This window comes from Bombina bombina, unplaced genomic scaffold (genome assembly GCF_027579735.1).
Source record: "Bombina bombina isolate aBomBom1 unplaced genomic scaffold, aBomBom1.pri scaffold_78_1, whole genome shotgun sequence".
Lineage (NCBI taxonomy): Eukaryota > Metazoa > Chordata > Amphibia > Anura > Bombinatoridae > Bombina > Bombina bombina.
This window is the reverse complement of record NW_026511871.1, coordinates 3360338-3381584: the sequence shown is the minus strand read 5'-3', so window position 1 is coordinate 3381584 and position 21247 is coordinate 3360338. Positions and strand designations below refer to the sequence as shown.

The 21247-nt window shown below is 39.5% G+C and overlaps 1 protein-coding gene across 1 annotated transcript in view; it reads left to right on the top strand.

The window, feature by feature from the left end:
* Nucleotides 1-21247, top strand: part of CARD11 (caspase recruitment domain family member 11) — a 1057928-nt gene that overhangs the window by 151795 nt on the left and 884886 nt on the right. The window contains exon 5 of the mRNA XM_053696753.1: nt 17953-18278. Within this exon, the coding sequence (XP_053552728.1) occupies nt 17953-18278 (326 nt within the window). The remainder of the gene's footprint in view (nt 1-17952; nt 18279-21247) is intronic.

Genomic DNA, 21247 nt, shown 5'->3' with positions numbered 1-21247 from the left:
TAGAAAGGCCAATAAGTGACCCCTGATGTGCTCTAACTAGCTGCCATAGAAAGGCCAATAAGTGACCCCTGATGTGCTCTAACTAGTACAGAATGTTACCTCAGAAGTCATATATCTGATTGGTTTTATTGCTGGAGAGAACTTTGTAAATCTAATGGATTGCTATATAAATCCCGTGCACAGTATTATAATCTGTCACACACAAACTGTGAGTACCAGTCCCATTAATGATTGTCCTTCACTCACCTCAAGTGTCACCGTTTTGTTCCCGTATTTACCCTATGTCTCAGATTTATATGAAACACTACATAGTCGTTACATGTGCACTCACCTCAAGTGTCACCATTTTGTTCCCGTATTTACCCTTTGTCTCAGATTTATATGAAACACTACATAGTCGTTACATGTGCACTCACCTCAAGTGTCACCGTTTTTGTTCCCGTATTTACCCTTTGTCTCAGATTTATATGAAACACTACATAGTCGTTACATGTGCACTCACCTCAAGTGTCACCATTTTGTTCCCGTATTTACCCTTTGTCTCAGATTTATATGAAACACTACATAGTCGTTACATGTGCACTCACCTCAAGTGTCACCGTTTTGTTCCCGTATTTACCCTTTGTCTCAGATTTATATGAAACACTACATAGTCGTTACATGTGCACTCACCTCAAGTGTCACCGTTTTGTTCCCGTATTTACCCTTAGTCTCAGATTTATATGAAACACTACATAGTCGTTACATGTGCACTCACCTCAAGTGTCACCGTTTTGTTCCCGTATTTACCCTTTGTCTCAGATTTATATGAAACACTACATAGTCGTTACATGTGCACTCACCTCAAGTGTCACCATTTTGTTCCCGTATTTTCCCTTTGTCTCAGATTTATATGAAACACTACATAGTCGTTACATGTGCACTCACCTCAAGTGTCACCATTTTGTTCCCATATTTACCCTTTGTCTCAGATTTATATGAAACACTACATAGTCGTTACATGTGCACTCACCTCAAGTGTCACCATTTTGTTCCCGTATTTACCCTTTGTCTCAGATTTATATGAAAACACTACATAGTCGTTACATGTGCACTCACCTCAAGTGTCACCATTTTGTTCCCGTATTTACCCTTTGTCTCAGATTTATATGAAACACTACATAGTCGTTACATGTGCACTCACCTCAAGTGTCACCGTTTTGTTCCCGTATTTACCCTTTGTCTCAGATTTATATGAAACACTACATAGTCATTACATGTGCACTCACCTCAAGTGTCACCATTTTGTTCCCGTATTTACCCTTTGTCTCAGATTTATATGAAACACTACATAGTCGTTACATGTGCACTCACCTCAAGTGTCACCATTTTGTTCCTGTATTTACCCTTTGTCTCAGATTTATATGAAACACTACATAGTCGTTACATGTGCACTCAACTCAAGTGTCACCATTTTGTTCCCGTATTTACCCCTTGTCTCAGATTTATATGAAACACTACATAGTCGTTACATGTGCACTCACCTCAAGTGTCACCATTTTGTTCCTGTATTTACCCTTTGTCTCAGATTTATATAAAAAAACTACATAGTCGTTACATGTGCACTCACCTCAAGTGTCACCATTTTGTTCCTGTATTTACCCTTTGTCTCAGATTTATATGAAACACTACATAGTCGTTACATGTGCACTCACCTCAAGTGTCACCGTTTTGTTCCCGTATTTACCCTTTGTCTCAGATTTATATGAAACACTACATAGTCGTTACATGTGCACTCACCTCAAGTGTCACCATTTTGTTCCCGTATTTACCCTTTGTCTCAGATTTATATGAAACACTACATAGTCGTTACATGTGCACTCACCTCAAGTGTCACCATTTTGTTCCCGTATTTACCCTTTGTCTCAGATTTATATGAAACACTACATAGTCGTTACATGTGCACTCACCTCAAGTGTCACTGTTTTGTTCCCGTATTTACCCTTTGTCTCAGATTTATATGAAACACTACATAGTCGTTACATGTGCACTCACCTCAAGTGTCACCATTTTGTTCCCGTATTTACCCTTTGTCTCAGATTTATATGAAACACTACATAGTCGTTACATGTGCACTCACCTCAAGTGTCACCATTTTGTTTCCGTATTTACCCTTTGTCTCAGATTTATATGAAACACTACATAGTCGTTACATGTGCACTCACCTCAAGTGTCACCATTTGTTTCCCGTATTACCTTTGTCTCAGATTTATATGAAACACTACATAGTCGTTACATGTGCACTCACCTCAAGTGTCACCATTTTGTTCCCGTATTACCCCTTGTCTCAGATTTATATGAACACTACATAGACGTTACATGTGCACTCACCTCAAGTGTCACCATTTTGTTCCCGTATTTACCCTTTGTCTCAGATTTATATGAAACACTACATAGTCGTTACATGTGCACTCACCTCAAGTGTCACCGTTTTGTTCCCGTATTTACCCCTTTTTTTTCAGATTTATATGAAACACTACATAGTCCGTTACATGTGCACTCACCTCAAGTGTCACCGTTTTGTTCCCGTATTTACCCTATGTTTCAGATTTATATGAAACACTACATAGTCGTTACATGGTGCACTCACCTCAAGTGTCACCATTTTGTTCCCGTATTTACCATTTTGTCTCAGATTTATATGAAACACTACATAGTCGTTACATGTGCACTCAACCTCAATTGTCAGCCATTTTGTGTTCCCGTATTTACCCTTTGTCTCAGATTTATATGAAACACTACATAGTCGTTACATGTGCACTCACCTCAAGTGTCAACATTTTGTTCCCGTATTTACCCTTTGTCTCAGATTTATATGAAACACTACATAGTCGTTACATGTGCACTCACCTCAAGAGTCACCATTTTTGTTCCCCGTATTTACCCTTTGTCTCAGCTTTTATATGAAACACTACATAGTCGTTACAATGTGCACTCACCTCAAGTGTCACCGTTTTGTTCCCGTTATTTACCCTTTGTCTCAGATTTATATGAACACTACATAGTCGTTACATGTGCACTCACCTCAAGTGTCACCATTTTGTTCCCGTATTTACCCTTTGTCTCAGATTTATATGAAACACTACATAGTCGTTACATGGTGCACTCACCTCAAGTGTCACCATTTTGTTCCCGTATCTTACCCTTTGTCTCAGTTTTATTTGAAAACACTACATAGTCGCTTTACATGTGCACCTCACCCTCAGTGTCAACCGTTTTGTTCCCGTATTTACCCTTTGTCTCAGATTTATATGAAACACTACATAGTCGTTACATGCCTGCACTCAACTTAAGTGTCACCATTTAGTTCCCCGTATTTACCCTTTGTCACCAGATTTATATGAAACACTACATAGTCGTTACATGTGCACTCACCTCAAGTGTCACCATTTTGTTCCCGTATTTACCCTTTGTCTCAGATATATATGAAACACTACATAGTCGTTACATGTGCACTCACCTCAAGTGTCACCATTTTGTTCCCGTATTTACCCCTTGTCTCAGATTTATATGAAACACTACATAGTCGTTACATGTGCACTCATCCTCAAGTGTCACCATTTTGTTCCCGTATTTACCCTTTGTCCAGATTTATATGAAACACTACATAGTCGTTACATGTGCACTCACCTCAAGTGCCACCGTTTTGTTCCCGTATTTACCCTTTTTTTTTCAGATTTATATGAAACACTACATAGTCAGTTACATGTGCACTCACCTCAAGTGTCACCGTTTTGTTCCCCGTATTTACCCTATGTCTCAGATTTATATGAAAGACTACATAGTCGTTACATGTGCACTCACCTCAAGTGTCACCATTTTGTTCCCGTATTTACACTTTGTCTCAGATTTATATGAAACACTACATAGTCGTTACATGTGCACTCACCCTCAAGTGTCACCGTTTTGTTCCCGTATTTACCCTTTGTCTCAGATTTATATGAAACACTACATAGTCGTTACATGTGCACTCACCTCAAGTGTCACCGTTTTGTTCCCGTATTTACCCTTTGTCTTAGATTTATATGAAACACTACATAGTCGTTACATGTGCACTCACCTCAAGTGTCACCGTTTTGTTCCCTTATTTTGCCTTTGTCTCAGATTTATATGAAACACTACATAGTCGTTACATGTGCACTCACCTCAAGTGTCACAGTTTTGTTCCCGTATTTACCCTTTGTCTCAGATTTATATGAAACACTACATAGTCGTTACATGTGCACTCACCTCAAGTGTCACCATTTTGTTCCCGTATTTACCCTTTGTCTCAGATTTATATGAAACACTACATAGTCGTTACATGTGCACTCACCTCAAGTGTCACCGTTTTGTTCCCGTATTTACCCTTAGTCTCAGATTTATATGAAACACTACATAGTCGTTACATGTGCACTCACCTCAAGTGTCACCATTTTGTTCCCGTATTTACCCTTTGTCTCAGATTTATATGAAACACTACATAGTCGTTACATGTGCACTCACCTCAAGTGTCACCATTTTGTTCCGTATTTACCCTTTGTCTCAGATTTATATGAAACACTACGTAGTCGTTACATGTGCACTCACCTCAAGTGTCACCATTTTGTTCCCGTATTTACCCTTTGTCTCAGATTTATATGAAACACTACATAGTCGTTACATGTGCACTCACCTCAAGTATCACCATTTTGTTCCCGTATTTACCCTTTGTCTCAGATTTATATGAAACACTACATAGTCGTTACATGTGCACTCACCTCAAGTGTCACCATTTTGTTCCCGTATTTACCCTTTGTCTCAGATTTATATGAAACACTACATAGTCGTTACATGTGCACTCACCTCAAGTGTCACCGTTTTGTTCCCGTATTTACCCCTTGTCTCAGATTTATATGAAACACTACATAGTCGTTACATGTGCACTCACCTCAAGTGTCACCGTTTTGTTCCCGTATTTACCCTTTGTCTCAGATTTATATGAAACACTACATAGTCGTTACATGTGCACTCACCTCAAGTGTCACCGTTTTGTTCCCGTATTTACCCTTTGTCTCAGATTTATATGAAACACTACATAGTCGTTACATGTGCACTCACCTCAAGTGTCACCGTTTTGTTCCCGTATTTACCCTTTGTCTCAGATTTATATGAAAACACTACATAGTCGTTACATGTGCACTCACCTCAAGTGTCACCGTTTTGTTCCCGTATTTACCCATTTATCTCAGATTTATATGAAACACTACATAGTCGTTACATGTGCACTCACCTCAAGTGTCACGTTTTGTTCCCGTATTTACCCTTTGTCTCAGATTTATATGAAACACTACATAGTCGTTACATGTGCACTCACCTCAAGTGTCACCGTTTTGTTCCCGTATTTACCCTTTGTCTCAGATTTATATGAAACACTACATAGTCGTTACATGTGCACTCACCTCAAGTGTCACCGTTTTGTTCACCGTATTTACCCTTTGTCTCAGATTTATATGAAACACTACATAGTCGTTACATGTGCACTCACCTCAAGTGTCACCATTTTGTTCCCGTATTTACCCTTTGTCTCAGATTTATATGAAACACTACATAGTCGTTACATGTGCACTCACCTCAAGTGTCACCCTTTTGTTCCCGTATTTACCCTTCTGTCTCAGATTTATATGAAACACTTACATAGTCGTTACATGTGCACTCACCTCAAGTGTCACCGTTTTGTTCCCGTATTTACCCTTTGTCTCAGATTTATATGAAACACTACATAGTCGTTACATGTGCACTCACCTCAAGTGTCACCGTTTTGTTCCGTATTTACCCTTTGTCTCAGATTTATATGAAACACTACATAGTCGTTACATGTGCACTCACCTCAAGTGTCACCGTTTTGTTCCCGTATTTACCCTTTGTCTCAGATTTATATGAAACACTACATAGTCGTTACATGTGCACTCACCTCAAGTGTCACCATTTTGTTCCCGTATTTACCCCTTGTCTCAGATTTATATGAAACACTACATAGTCGTTACATGTGCACTCACCTCAAGTGTCACCATTTTGTTCCCGTATTTACCCTTTGTCTCAGATTTATATGAAACACTACATAGTCGTTACATGTGCACTCACCTCAAGTGTCACCGTTTTGTTCCCGTATTTACCCTTTTTTTTCAGATTTATATGAAACACTACATAGTCGTTACATGTGCACTCACCTCAAGTGTCACCGTTTTGTTCCCGTATTTACCCTATGTTTCAGATTTATATGAAACACTACATAGTCGTTACATGTGCACTCACCTCAAGTGTCACCTTTTTGTTCCCGTATTTACCATTTGTCTCAGATTTATATGAAACACTACATAGTCGTTACATGTGCACTCACCTCAAGTGTCACCATTTTGTTCCCGTATTTACCCTTTGTCTCAGATTTATATGAAACACTACATAGTCGTTACATGTGCACTCACCTCAAGTGTCAACATTTTGTTCCCGTATTTACCCTTTGTCTCAGATTTATATGAAACACTACATAGTCGTTACATGTGCACTCACCTCAAGTGTCACCATTTTGTTCCCGTATTTACCCTTTGTCTCAGATTTATATGAAACACTACATAGTCGTTACATGTGCACTCACCTCAAGTGTCACCGTTTTGTTCCCGTATTTACCCTTTGTCTCAGATTTATATGAAACACTACATAGTCGTTACATGTGCACTCACCTCAAGTGTCACCATTTTGTTCCCGTATTTTACCCTTTTGTCTCAGATTTATATGAAACACTACATAGTCGTTACATGTGCACTCACCTCAAGTGTCACCATTTTGTTCCCGTATTTACCCTTTGTCTCAGATTTATATGAAACACTACATAGTCGTTACATGTGCACTCACTCAAGTGTCACCATTTTGTTCCCGTATTTACCCTTTGTCTCAGATTTATATGAAACACTACATAGTCGTTACATGTGCACCTCACCTTAAGTGTCACCCATTTTGTTCCCGTATTTACCCTTTGTCTCAGATTTATATGAAACACTACATAGTCGTTTACATGTGCACTCACCTCAAGTGTCACCATTTTGTTCCCGTATTTACCCTTTGTCTCAGATTTATATGAAACACTACATAGTCGTTACATGTGCACTCACCTCAAGTGTCACCATTTTGTTCCCGTATTTACCCCTTGTCTCAGATTTATATGAAACACTACATAGTCGTTACATGTGCACTCACCTCAAGTGTCACCATTTTGTTCCCGTATTTACCCTTTGTCCCAGATTTATATGAAACACTACATAGTCGTTACATGTGCACTCACCTCAAGTGCCACCGTTTTGTTCCCGTATTTACCCTTTTTTTTTCAGATTTATATGAAACACTACATAGTCGTTACATGTGCACTCACCTCAAGTGTCACCGTTTTGTTCCCGTATTTACCCTATGTCTCAGATTTATATGAAAGACTACATAGTCGTTACATGTGCACTCACCTCAAGTGTCACCATTTTGTTCCCGTATTTACACTTTGTCTCAGATTTATATGAAACACTACATAGTCGTTACATGTGCACTCACCTCAAGTGTCACCGTTTTGTTCCCGTATTTACCCTTTGTCTCAGATTTATATGAAACACTACATAGTCGTTACATGTGCACTCACCTCAAGTGTCACCATTTTGTTCCCGTATTTACCCTTTGTCTTAGATTTATATGAAACACTACATAGTCGTTACATGTGCACTCACCTCAAGTGTCACCGTTTTGTTCCCTTATTTTGCCTTTGTCTCAGATTTATATGAAACACTACATAGTCGTTACATGTGCACTCACCTCAAGTGTCACCGTTTTGTTCCCGTATTTACCCTTAGTCTCAGATTTATATGAAACACTACATAGTCGTTACATGTGCACTCACCTCAAGTGTCACCATTTTGTTACCCGTATTTACCCTTTGTCTCAGATTTATATGAAACACTACATAGTCGTTACATGTGCACTCACCTCAAGTGTCACCGTTTTGTTCCCGTATTTACCCTTAGTCTCAGATTTATATGAAACACTACATAGTCGTTACATGTGCACTCACCTCAAGTGTCACCATTTTGTTCCCGTATTTACCCTTTGTCTCAGATTTATATGAAACACTACATAGTCGTTACATGTGCACTCACCTCAAGTGTCACCATTTTGTTCCCGTATTTACCCTTTGTCTCAGATGTATATGAAACACTACGTAGTCGTTACATGTGCACTCACCTCAAGTGTCACCATTTTGTTCCCGTATTTACCCTTTGTCTCAGATTTATATTGAAACACTACATAGTCGTTACATGTGCACTCACCTCAAGTATCACCATTTTGTTCCCGTATTTACCCTTTGTCTCAGATTTATATGAAAACAACTACATAGTCGTTACATGTGCACTCACCTCAAGTGTCACCATTTTGTTCCCGTATTTACCCTTTGTCTCAGATTTATATGAAACACTACATAGTCGTTACATGTGCACATCACCTCAAGTGTCACCGTTTTGTTCCGTATTTACCCTTTGTCTCAGATTTATATGAAACACTACATAGTCGTTACATGTGCACTCACCCTCAAGTGTCACCGATTTGTTCCCGTATTTACCCTTTGTCTCAGATTTATATGAAACACTACATAGTCGTTACATGTGCACTCACCTCAAGTGTCACCGTTTTGTTCCCGTATTTACCCCTTTGTCTCAGATTTATATGAAACACTACATAGTCGTTACATGTGCACTCACCCTCAAGTGTCACCGTTTTGTTCCCGTATTTACCCTTTGTCTCAGATTTATATGAAACACTACATAGTCGTTACATGTGCACTCACCTCAAGTGTCACCGTTTTGTTCCCGTATTTACCCTTTGTCTCAGATTTATATGAAACACTACATAGTCGTTACATGTGCACTCACCTCAAGTGTCACCGTTTGTGTTCCCGTATTTACCCTTTGTCTCAGATTTATATGAAACACTACATAGTCGTTACATGTGCACTCACCTCAAGTGTCACCGTTTTGTTCCCGTATTTACCCTTAGTCTCAGATTTATATGAAACACTACATAGTCGTTACATGTGCACTCACCTCAAGTGTCACCGTTTTGTTCCCGTATTTACCCTTTGTCTCAGATTTATATGAAACACTACATAGTCCGTTACATGTGCACTCACCTCAAGTGTCACCGTTTTGTTCCCGTATTTACCCTTTGTCTCAGATTTATATGAAACACTACATAGTCGTTACATGTGCACTCACCTCAAGTGTCACCGTTTTGTTCCCGTATTTACCCTTTGTCTCAGATTTATATGAAACACTACATAGTCGTTACATGTGCACTCACCTCAAGTGTCACCGTTTTGTTCCCGTATTTACCCTTTGTCTCAGATTTATATGAAACACTACATAGTCGTTACATGTGCACTCACCTCAAGTGTCACCGTTTTGTTCCCGTATTTACCCTTTGTCTCAGATTTATATGAAACACTACATAGTCGTTACATGTGCACTCACCTCAAGTGTCACCATTTTGTTCCCGTATTTACCTTTGTCTCAGATTTATATGAAACACTACATAGTCGTTACATGTGCACTCACCTCAAGTGTCACCGTTTTGTTCCCGTATTTACCCTTTGTCTCAGATTTATATGAAACACTACATAGTCGTTACATGTGCACTCACCTCAAGTGTCACCGTTTTGTTCCCGTATTTACCCTTTGTCTCAGATTTATATGAAACACTACATAGTCGTTACATGTGCACTCACCTCAAGTGTCACCGTTTTGTTCCCGTATTTACCCTTTGTCTCAGATTTATATGAAACACTACATAGTCGTTACATGTGCACTCACCTCAAGTGTCACCGTTTTGTTCCCGTATTTACCCTTTGTCTCAGATTTATATGAAACCACTACATAGTCGTTACATGTGCACTCACCTCAAGTGTCACCCGTTTTGTTCCCGTATTTACCCCTTTGTCTCAGATTTATATGAAACACTACATAGTCGTTACATGTGCACTCACCTCAAGTGTCACCATTTTGTTCCCCGTATTTACCCTTTGTCTCAGATTATATGAAACACTACATAGTCGTTACATGTGCACTCACCTCAAGTGTCACCATTTTGTTCCCGTATTTACCCTTTGTCTCAGATTTATATGAAACACTACATAGTCGTTACATGTGCACTCACCTCAAGTGTCACCATTTTGTTCCCGTATTTACCCTTTGTCTCAGATTTATATGAAACACTACATTGTCGTTACATGTGCACTCACCTCAAGTGTCACCATTTTGTTCCCGTATTTACCCTTTGTCTCAGATTTTATATGAAACACTACATAGTCGTTACATGTGCACCACCTCAAGTGTCACCATTTTGTTCCCGTATTTACCCTTTGTCTCAGATTTATATGAAACACTACATAGTCGTTACATGTGCACTCACCTCAAGTGTCACCATTTTGTTCCCGTATTTACCCTTTGTCTCAGATTTATATGAAACACTACATAGTCGTTACATGTGCACTCCACCTCAAGTGTCACCGTTTTGTTCCCGTATTTACCCTTTGTCTCAGATTTATATGAAACACTACATAGTCGTACATGTGCACTCCCTCAAGTGTCACCGTTTTGTTCCCGTATTTACCCTTTGTCTCAGATTTATATGAAACACTACATAGTCGTTACATGTGCACTCACCTCAAGTGTCACCATTTTGTTCCCGTATTTACCCTTTGTCTCAGATTTATATGAAACACTACATAGTCGTTACATGTGCACTCACCTCAAAGTGTCACCATTTTGTTCCGTATTTACCCTTTGTCTCAGATTTATATGAAACACTACATAGTCGTTACATGTGCACTCACCTCAAGTGTCACCAGTTTTGTTCCCGTATTTACCCTTTGTCTCAGATTTATATGAAACACTACATAGTCGTTACATGTGCACTCACCTCAAGTGTCACCGTTTTGTTCCCGTATTTACCCTTTGTCTCAGATTTATATGAAACACTACATAGTCGTTACATGTGCACTCACCTCAAGTGTCACCCGTTTTGTTCCCGTATTTACCCTTTGTCTCAGATTTATATGAAACACTACATAGTCGTTACATGTGCACTCACCTCAAGTGTCACCGTTTTGTTCCCGTATTTACCCTTTGTCTCAGATTTATATGAAACACTACATAGTCGTTACATGTGCACTCACCTCAAGTGTCACCGTTTTGTTCCCGTATTTACCCTTTGTCTCAGATTTATATGAAACACTACATAGTCGTTACATGTGCACTCACCTCAAGTGTCACCGTTTTGTTCCCGTATTTACCCTTTGTCTCAGATTTATATGAAACACTACATAGTCGTTACATGTGCACTCACCTCAAGTGTCACCGTTTTGTTCCCGTATTTACCCTTTGTCTCAGATTTATATGAAACACTACATAGTCGTTACATGTGCACTCACCTCAAGTGTCACCGTTTTGTTCCCGTATTTACCCTATGTCTCAGATTTATATGAAACACTACATAGTCGTTAACATGTGCACTCACCTCAAGTGTCACCGTTTTGTTCCCGTATTTACCCTTTGTCTCAGATTTATATGAAACACTACATAGTCGTTACATGTGCACTCACCTCAAGTGTCACCGTTTTGTTCCCGTATTTACCCTTTGTCTCAGATTTATAATGAAACACTACATAGTCGTTACATGTGCACTCACCTCAAGTGTCACCCGTTTTGTTCCCGTATTTACCCTTTGTCTCAGATTTATATGAAACACTACATAGTCGTTACATGTGCACTCACCTCAAGTGTCACCGTTTTGTTCCCGTATTTACCCTTTGTCTCAGATTTATATGAAACACTACATAGTCGTTACATGTGCACTCACCTCAAGTGTCACCGTTTTGTTCCCGTATTTACCCTTTGTCTCAGATTTATATGAAACACTACATAGTCGTTACATGTGCACTCACCTCAAGTGTCACCGTTTTGTTCCCGTATTTACCCTTTGTCTCAGATTTATATGAAACACTACATCGTCGTTACATGTGCACTCACCTCAAGTGTCACCCGTTTTGTTCCCGTATTTACCCTTTGTCTCAGATTTATATGAAACACTACATAGTCGTTACATGTGCACTCACCTCAAGTGTCACCATTTTGTTCCCGTATTTACCCCTTTGTCTCAGATTTATATGAAACCACTACATAGTCGTTACATGTGCACTCACCTCAAGTGTCACCCGTTTTGTTCAGTATTTACCCTTTGTCTCAGATTTATATGAAACACTACATAGTCGTTACATGTGCACTCACCTCAAGTGTCACCGTTTTTGTTCCCGTATTTACCCTTTGTCTCAGATTTATATGAAACACTACATAGTCGTTACATGTGCACTCACTCAAGTGTCACCATTTTGTTCCCGTATTTACCCTTTGTCTCAGATTTATATGAAACACTACATAGTCGTTACATGTGCACTCACCTCAAGTGTCACCGTTTTGTTCCCGTATTTACCCTTTGTCTCAGATTTATATGAAACACTACATAGTCGTTACATGTGCACTCACCTCAAGTGTCACCATTTTTGTTCCCGTATTTACCCTTTGTCTCAGATTTATATGAAACACTACATAGTCGTTACATGTGCACTCACCTCAAGTGTCACCATTTTGTTCCCGTATTTACCCTTTGTCTCAGATTTATATGAAACACTACATAGTCGTTACATGTGCACTCACCTCAAGTGTCACCATTTTTGTTCCCGTATTTACCCTTTGTCTCAGATTTATATGAAACACTACATAGTCGTTACATGTGCACTCACCTCAAGTGTCACCTTTTTGTTCCCGTATTTACCCTTTGTCTCAGATTTATATGAAACACTACATAGTCGTTACATGTGCACTCACCTCAAGTGTCACCATTTTGTTCCCGTATTTACCCTTTGTCTCAGATTTATATGAAACACTACATAGTCGTTACATGTGCACTCACCTCAAGTGTCACCAGTTTTGTTCCCGTATTTACCCTTTGTCTCAGATTTATATGAAACACTACATAGTCGTTACATGTGCACTCACCTCAAGTGTCACCATTTTGTTCCCGTATTTACCCTTTGTCTCAGATTTATATGAAACACTACATAGTCGTTACATGTGCACTCACCTCAAGTGTCACCGTTTTGTTCCCCGTATTTACCCTTTGTCTCAGATTTATATGAAACACTACATAGTCGTTACATGTGCACTCACCTCAAGTGTCACCGTTTTGTTCCCGTATTTACCCTTTGTCTCAGATTTATATGAAACACTACATAGTCGTTACATGTGCACTCACCTCAAGTGTCACCGTTTTGTTCCCGTATTTACCCTTTGTCTCAGATTTATATGAAACACTACATAGTCGTTACATGTGCACTCACCTCAAGTGTCACCATTTTGTTCCCCGTATTTACCCTTTGTCTCAGATTTATATGAAACACTACATAGTCGTTACATGTGCACTCACCTCAAGTGTCACCGTTTTGTTCCCGTATTTACCCTTTGTCTCAGATTTATATGAAACACTACATAGTCGTTACATGTGCACTCACCTCAAGTGTCACCGTTTTGTTCCCGTATTTACCCTTTGTCTCAGATTTATATGAAAACACTACATAGTCGTTACATGTGCACTCACCTCAAGTGTCACCGTTTTGTTCCCGTATTTACCCTTTGTCTCAGATTTATATGAAACACTACATAGTCGTTACATGTGCACTCACCTCAAGTGTCACCTTTTTGTTCCCGTATTTACCCTTTGTCTCAGATTTATATGAAACACTACATAGTCGTTACATGTGCACTCACCTCAAGTGTCACCATTTTGTTCCCGTATTTACCCTTTGTCTCAGATTTATATGAAACACTACATAGTCGTTACATGTGCACTCACCTCAAGTGTCACCATTTTGTTCCCGTATTTACCCTTTGTCTCAGATTTATATGAAACACTACATAGTCGTTACATGTGCACTCACCTCAAGTGTCACCGTTTTGTTCCCGTATTTACCCTTTGTCTCAGATTTATATGAAACACTACATAGTCGTTACATGTGCACTCACCTCAAGTGTCACCGTTTTGTTCCCGTATTTACCCTTTGTCTCAGATTTATATGAAACACTACATAGTCGTTACATGTGCACTCACCTCAAGTGTCACCGTTTTGTTACCGTATTTACCCTTTGTCTCAGATTTATATGAAACCACTACATAGTCGTTACATGTGCACTCACCTCAAGTGTCACCGTTTTGTTCCCGTATTTACCCTTTATCTCAGATTTATATGAAACACTACATAGTCGTTACATGTGCACTCACCTCAAGTGTCACCGTTTTGTTCCCGTATTTACCCTTTGTCTCAGATTTATATGAAACACTACATAGTCGTTACATGTGCACTCACCTCAAGTGTCACCGTTTTGTTCCCGTATTTACCCCTTTGTCTCAGATTTATATGAAACACTACATAGTCGTTACATGTGCACTCACCTCAAGTGTCACCGTTTTGTTCCCGTATTTACCCTTTGTCTCAGATTTATATGAAACACTACATAGTCGTTACATGTGCACTCACCTCAAGTGTCACCATTTTGTTCCCGTATTTACCCCTTTGTCTCAGATTTATATGAAACACTACATAGTCGTTACATGTGCACTCACCTCAAGTGTCACCGTTTTGTTCCCGTATTTACCCTTTGTCTCAGATTTATATGAAACACTACATAGTCGTTACATGTGCACTCACCTCAAGTGTCACCGTTTTGTTCCCGTATTTACCCTTTGTCTCAGATTTTTATGAAACACTACATAGTCGTTACATGTGCACTCACCTCAAGTGTCACCGTTTTGTTCCCGTATTTACCCTTTGTCTCAGATTTATATGAAACACTACATAGTCGTTACATGTGCACTCACCTCAAGTGTCACCGTTTTGTTCCCGTATTTACCCTTTGTCTCAGATTTATATGAAACACTACATAGTCGTTACATGTGCACTCACCTCAAGTGTCACCATTTTGTTCCCGTATTTACCCTTTGTTTCAGATTTATATGAAACACTACATAGTCGTTACATGTGCACTCACCTCAAGTGTCACCGTTTTGTTCCCGTATTTACCCTTTGTCTCAGATTTATATGAAACACTACATAGTCGTTACATGTGCACTCACCTCAAGTGTCACCGTTTTGTTCCCGTATTTACCCTTTGTCTCAGATTTATATGAAACACTACATAGTCGTTACATGTGCACTCACCTCAAGTGTCACCGTTTTGTTCCCCGTATTTACCCTTTGTCTCAGATTTATATGAAACACTACATAGTCGTTACATGTGCACTCACCTCAAGTGTCACCGTTTTGTTCCCGTATTTACCCTTTGTCTCAGATTTATATGAAACACTACATAGTCGTTACATGTGCACTCACCTCAAGTGTCACCATTTTGTTCCCGTATTTACCCTTTGTTTCAGATTTATATGAAACACTACATAGTCGTTACATGTGCACTCACCTCAAGTGTCACCATTTTGTTCCCGTATTTACCCTTTGTCTCAGATTTATATGAAACACTACATAGTCGTTACATGTGCACTCACCTCAAGTGTCACCATTTTGTTCCCGTATTTACCCTTTGTCTCAGATTTATATGAAACACTACATAGTCGTTACATGTGCACTCACCTCAAGTGTCACCATTTTGTTCCCGTATTTACCCTTTGTCTCAGATTTATATGAAACACTACATAGTCGTTACATGTGCACTCACCTCAAGTGTCACCATTTTGTTCCCGTATTTACCCTTTGTCTCAGATTTATATGAAACACTACATAGTCGTTACATGTGCACTCACCTCAAGTGTCACCGTTTTGTTCCCGTATTTACCCTTTGTCTCAGATTTATATGAAACACTACATAGTCGTTACATGTGCACTCACCTCAAGTGTCACCATTTTGTTCCCGTATTTACCCCTTGTCTCGGATTTATATGAAACACTACATAGTCGTTACATGTGCACTCACCTCAAGTATCACCATTTTGTTCCCGTATTTACCCTTTGTCTCAGATTTATATGAAACACTACATAGTCGTTACATGTGCACTCACCTCAAGTGTCACCATTTTGTTCCCGCATTTACCCTTTGTCTCAGATTTATATGAAACACTACATAGTCGTTACATGTGCACTCACCTCAAGTGTCACCGTTTTGTTCCCGTATTTACCCTTTGTCTCAGATTTATATGAAACACTACATAGTCGTTACATGTGCACTCACCTCAAGTGTCACCATTTTGTTCCCGTATTTACCCTTTGTCTCAGATTTATATGAAACACTACATAGTCGTTACATGTGCACTCACCTCAAGTGTCACCGTTTTGTTCCCGTATTTACCCTTTGTCTCAGATTTATATGAAACACTACATAGTCGTTACATGTGCACTCACCTCAAGTGTCACCATTTTGTTCCCGTATTTACCCTTTGTCTCAGATTTATATAAAAAACTACATAGTCGTTACATGTGCACTCACCTCAAGTGTCACCGTTTTGTTCCCGTATTTACCCTTTGTCTCAGATTTATATGAAACACTACATAGTCGTTACATGTGCACTCACCTCAAGTGTCACCGTTTTGTTCCCGTATTTACCCTTTGTCTCAGATTTATATGAAACACTACATAGTCGTTACATGTGCACTCACCTCAAGTGTCACCATTTTGTTCCCGTATTTACCCTTTGTTTCAGATTTATATGAAACACTACATAGTCGTTACATGTGCACTCACCTCAAGTGTCACCGTTTTGTTCCCGTATTTACCCTTTGTCTCAGATTTATATGAAACACTACATAGTCGTTACATGTGCACTCACCTCAAGTGTCACCATTTTGTTCCCGTATTTACCCTTTGTCTCAGATTTATATGAAACACTACATAGTCGTTACATGTGCACTCACCTCAAGTGTCACCGTTTTGTTCCCGTATTTACCCTTTGTCTCAGATTTATATGAAACACTACATAGTCGTTACATGTGCACTCACCTCAAGTGTCACCGTTTTGTTCCCGTATTTACCCTTTGTCTCAGATTTATATGAAACACTACATAGTCGTTACATGTGCACTCACCTCAAGTGTCACCATTTTGTTCCCGTATTTACCCTTTGTTTCAGATTTATATGAAACACTACATAGTCGTTACATGTGCACTCACCTCAAGTGTCACCATTTTGTTCCCGTATTTACCCTTTGTCTCAGATTTATATGAAACACTACATAGTCGTTACATGTGCACTCACCTCAAGTGTCACCATTTTGTTCCCGTATTTACCCTTTGTCTCAGATTTATATGAAACACTACATAGTCGTTACATGTGCACTCACCTCAAGTGTCACCGTTTTGTTCCCGTATTTACCCTTTGTCTCAGATTTATATGAAACACTACATAGTCGTTACATGTGCACTCACCTCAAGTGTCACCATTTTGTTCCCGTATTTACCCTTTGTCTCAGATTTATATGAAACACTACATAGTCGTTACATGTGCACTCACCTCAAGTGTCACCGTTTTGTTCCCGTATTTACCCTTTGTCTCAGATTTATATGAAAACACTACATAGTCGTTACATGTGCACTCACCTCAAGTGTCACCATTTTGTTCCCGTATTTACCCTTTGTCTCAGATTTATATGAAACACTACATAGTCGTTACATGTGCACTCACCTCAAGTGTCACCGTTTTGTTCCCGTATTTACCCTTTGTCTCAGATTTATATGAAACACTACATAGTCGTTACATGTGCACTCACCTCAAGTGTCACCATTTTGTTCCCGTATTTACCCTTTGTCTCTAGTTGAGGAGGGCCATGAGGGTCTGACCCACTTCCTGATGAATGAGGTGATCAAGCTACAGCAACAACTGAAGGTGAAAGAAACACAGAAATGTGAGCTTGTCGCAAACTCACGCCAGCTGGAGGATGAAAAGAAACAGCTGAGGTTGGTCAACATGGAGTTGCTCACGTTTCAGGAGAGATACAACAAGATGAAAGAAGAGAGAAACAACTGTAATGATGAGCTGATCAAAGTGAAGGACGACAACTATAACCTAGCCATGAGATATGCCCAGCTGAGCGAGGAGAAAAACATGGCCGTAATGCGCAGCCGAGACTTGCAGCTGGAGGTGAGAGCTCACAAGCTAGGTCTGTGCCTAGGGCAGACGGGTTTAGCTTTAGGGAAGTTCTATGGCTCCTATGCTCAGATGCATCCCCACTAGACAACCACTCATCATTCATTTCCAATAATTGTCAACATTAAAATATACAAGAACATTTTATTTTATAATAGAAGCATTTTGCCCAAATTACTTCTACTTGAAAAAACTGTTTGTAGTAAAAGTTATCACTGTTTCAAACGCATATGTACATATGCTACATGTACTTCTCCATGCTGAGCATGCTCAGCTCCAATATTTATGTATCCATAGGTAGGGAATGCCTGCTAGGTGTACTCACAGCTAATATTTATGTATCCATAGGTAGGGAATGTCTGCTAGGTGTACTCACAGCTAATATTTATGTATCCATAGGTAGGGAATGCCTGCTAGGTGTACTCACAGCTAATATTTATGTATCCATAGGTAGGGAATGCCTGCTAGGTATACTCACAGCTAATATTTATGTATCCATAGGTAGGGAATGCCTGCTAGGTGTACTCACAGCTAATATTTATGTATCCATAGGTAGGAAATGCCTGCTAGGTGTACTCACAGCTAATATTTATGTATCCATATATAGGGAATGTCTGCTAGGTGTACTCACAGCTAATATTTATTTATCCATAGGTAGGGAATGTCTGCTAGGTGTACTCACAGCTAATATTTATGTATCCATAGGTAGGGAATGCCTGCTAGGTGTACTCACAGCTAATATTTATGTATCCATAGGTAGGGAATGCCTGCTAGGTGTACTCACAGCTAATATTTATGTATCCATAGGTAGGGAATGTCTGCTAGGTGTACTCACAGCTTATATTTATGTATCCATAGGTAGGGAATGCCTGCTAGGTGTACTCACAGCTAATATTTATGTATCCATAGGTAGGAAATGCCTGCTAGGTGTACTCACAGCTAATATTTATGTATCCATAGGTAGGAAATGTCTGCTAGGTGTACTCACAGCTAATATTTATGTATCCATAGGTAGGGAATGTCTGCTAGGTGTACTCACAGCTAATATTTATGCATCCATAGGTAGGGAATGTCTGCTAGGTGTACTCACAGCTAATATTTATGTATCCATAGGTAGGGAATGTCTGCTAGGTGTACTCACAGCTAATATTTATGTATCCATAGGTAGGAAATGCCTGCTAGGTGTACTCACAGCTAATATTTATGTATCCATAGGTAGGGAATGTCTGCTAGGTGTACTCACAGCTAATATTTATGTATCCATAGGTAGGGAATGTCTGCTAGGTGTACTCACAGCTAATATTTATGTATCCATAGGTAGGGAATGCCTGCTAGGTGTACTCACAGCTAATATTTATGTATCCATAGGTAGGAATGCCTGCTAGGTGTACTCACAGCTAATATTTATGTATCCATAGGTAGGGAATGCCTGCTAGGTGTACTCACAGCTAATATTTATGTATCCATAGGTAGGGAATGCCTGCTAGGTGTACTCACAGCTAATATTTATGTATCCATAGGTAGGGAATGCCTGCTAGGTTTACTCACAGCTAATATTTATTTATCCATAGGTAGGGAATGCCTGCTAGGTGTACTCACAGCTAATATTTATGTATCCATAGGTAGGGAATGTCTGCTAGGTGTACTCACAGCTAATATTTATGTATCCATAGGTAGGGAATGTCTGCTAGGTGTACTCACAGCTAATATTTATGTATCCATAGGTAGGGAATGTCTGCTAGGTGTACTCACAGCTAATATTTATGTATCCATAGGTAGGAAATGTCTGCTAGGTGTACTCACAGCTAATATTTATGTATCCATAGGTAGGGAATGCCTGCTAGGTGTACTCACAGCTAATATTTATGTATCCATAGGTAGGGAATGCCTGCTAGGTGTACTCACAGCTAATATTTATGTATCCATAGGTAGGAAATGCCTGCTAGGTGTACTCACAGCTAATATTTATGTATCCATAGGTAGGGAATGTCTGCTAGGTGTACTCACAGCTAATATTTATGTATCCATAGGTAGGGAATGTCTGCTAGGTGTACTCACAGCTAATATTTATGTATCCATAGGTAGGGAATGCCTGCTAGGTGTACTCACAGCTAATATTTATGTATCCATAGGATAGGTAGGGACTCGTATGCTAGGTAGGTATCCTGCTAGACTCACAGCTAATATTTATGTATCCATAGGTAGGGAATGCCTGCTAGGTGTACTCACAGCTAATATTTATGTATCCATAGGTAGGGAATGCCTGCTAGGTGTACTCACAGCTAATATTTATGTATCCATAGGTAGGGAATGTCCTGCTAGGTGTACTCACAGCTATATATTTTATGTATCCATAGGTAGGGGAATGTCTGCTAGGTGTACTCCACAGCTAATATTTATGTATCCATAGGTAGGGAATGCCTGCTAGGCTGTACTCACAGCTAATATTTATGTATCCATAGGTAGGAATGTCTGCTAGGTGTGTACTCACAGCGAAACTATTTATGTATCCATCAGGTAGGGATGTCTGCTAGGTGTACTCACAGCTAATATTTATGTATCCATAGGTAGGGAATGTCTGCTAGGTGTACTCACAGCTAATATTTATGTATCCATCAGGTAGGAAATGACTGCTAGGTGTACTCACAGCTAATATTTATGTATCCATAGGGTAGGGAATGCCTGGCTAGGTGTACTCACAGCTAATATTTATGTATCCATAGGTAGGAATGCTGCTAGGTGTACTCACAGCTAATATTTATGTATCCATAGGTAGGGAATGCTGCTTAGGTGTACTCACAGCTAATATTTATGTATCCATAGGTAGGGAATGCCTGCTAGGTGTACTCACAGCTAATATTTATGTATCCATAGGTAGGGAATGCCTGCTAGGTGTACTCACAGCTACATTTATGTATCCATAGGTAGGGAATGTCTGCTAGGTGTACTCACAGCTTTATATT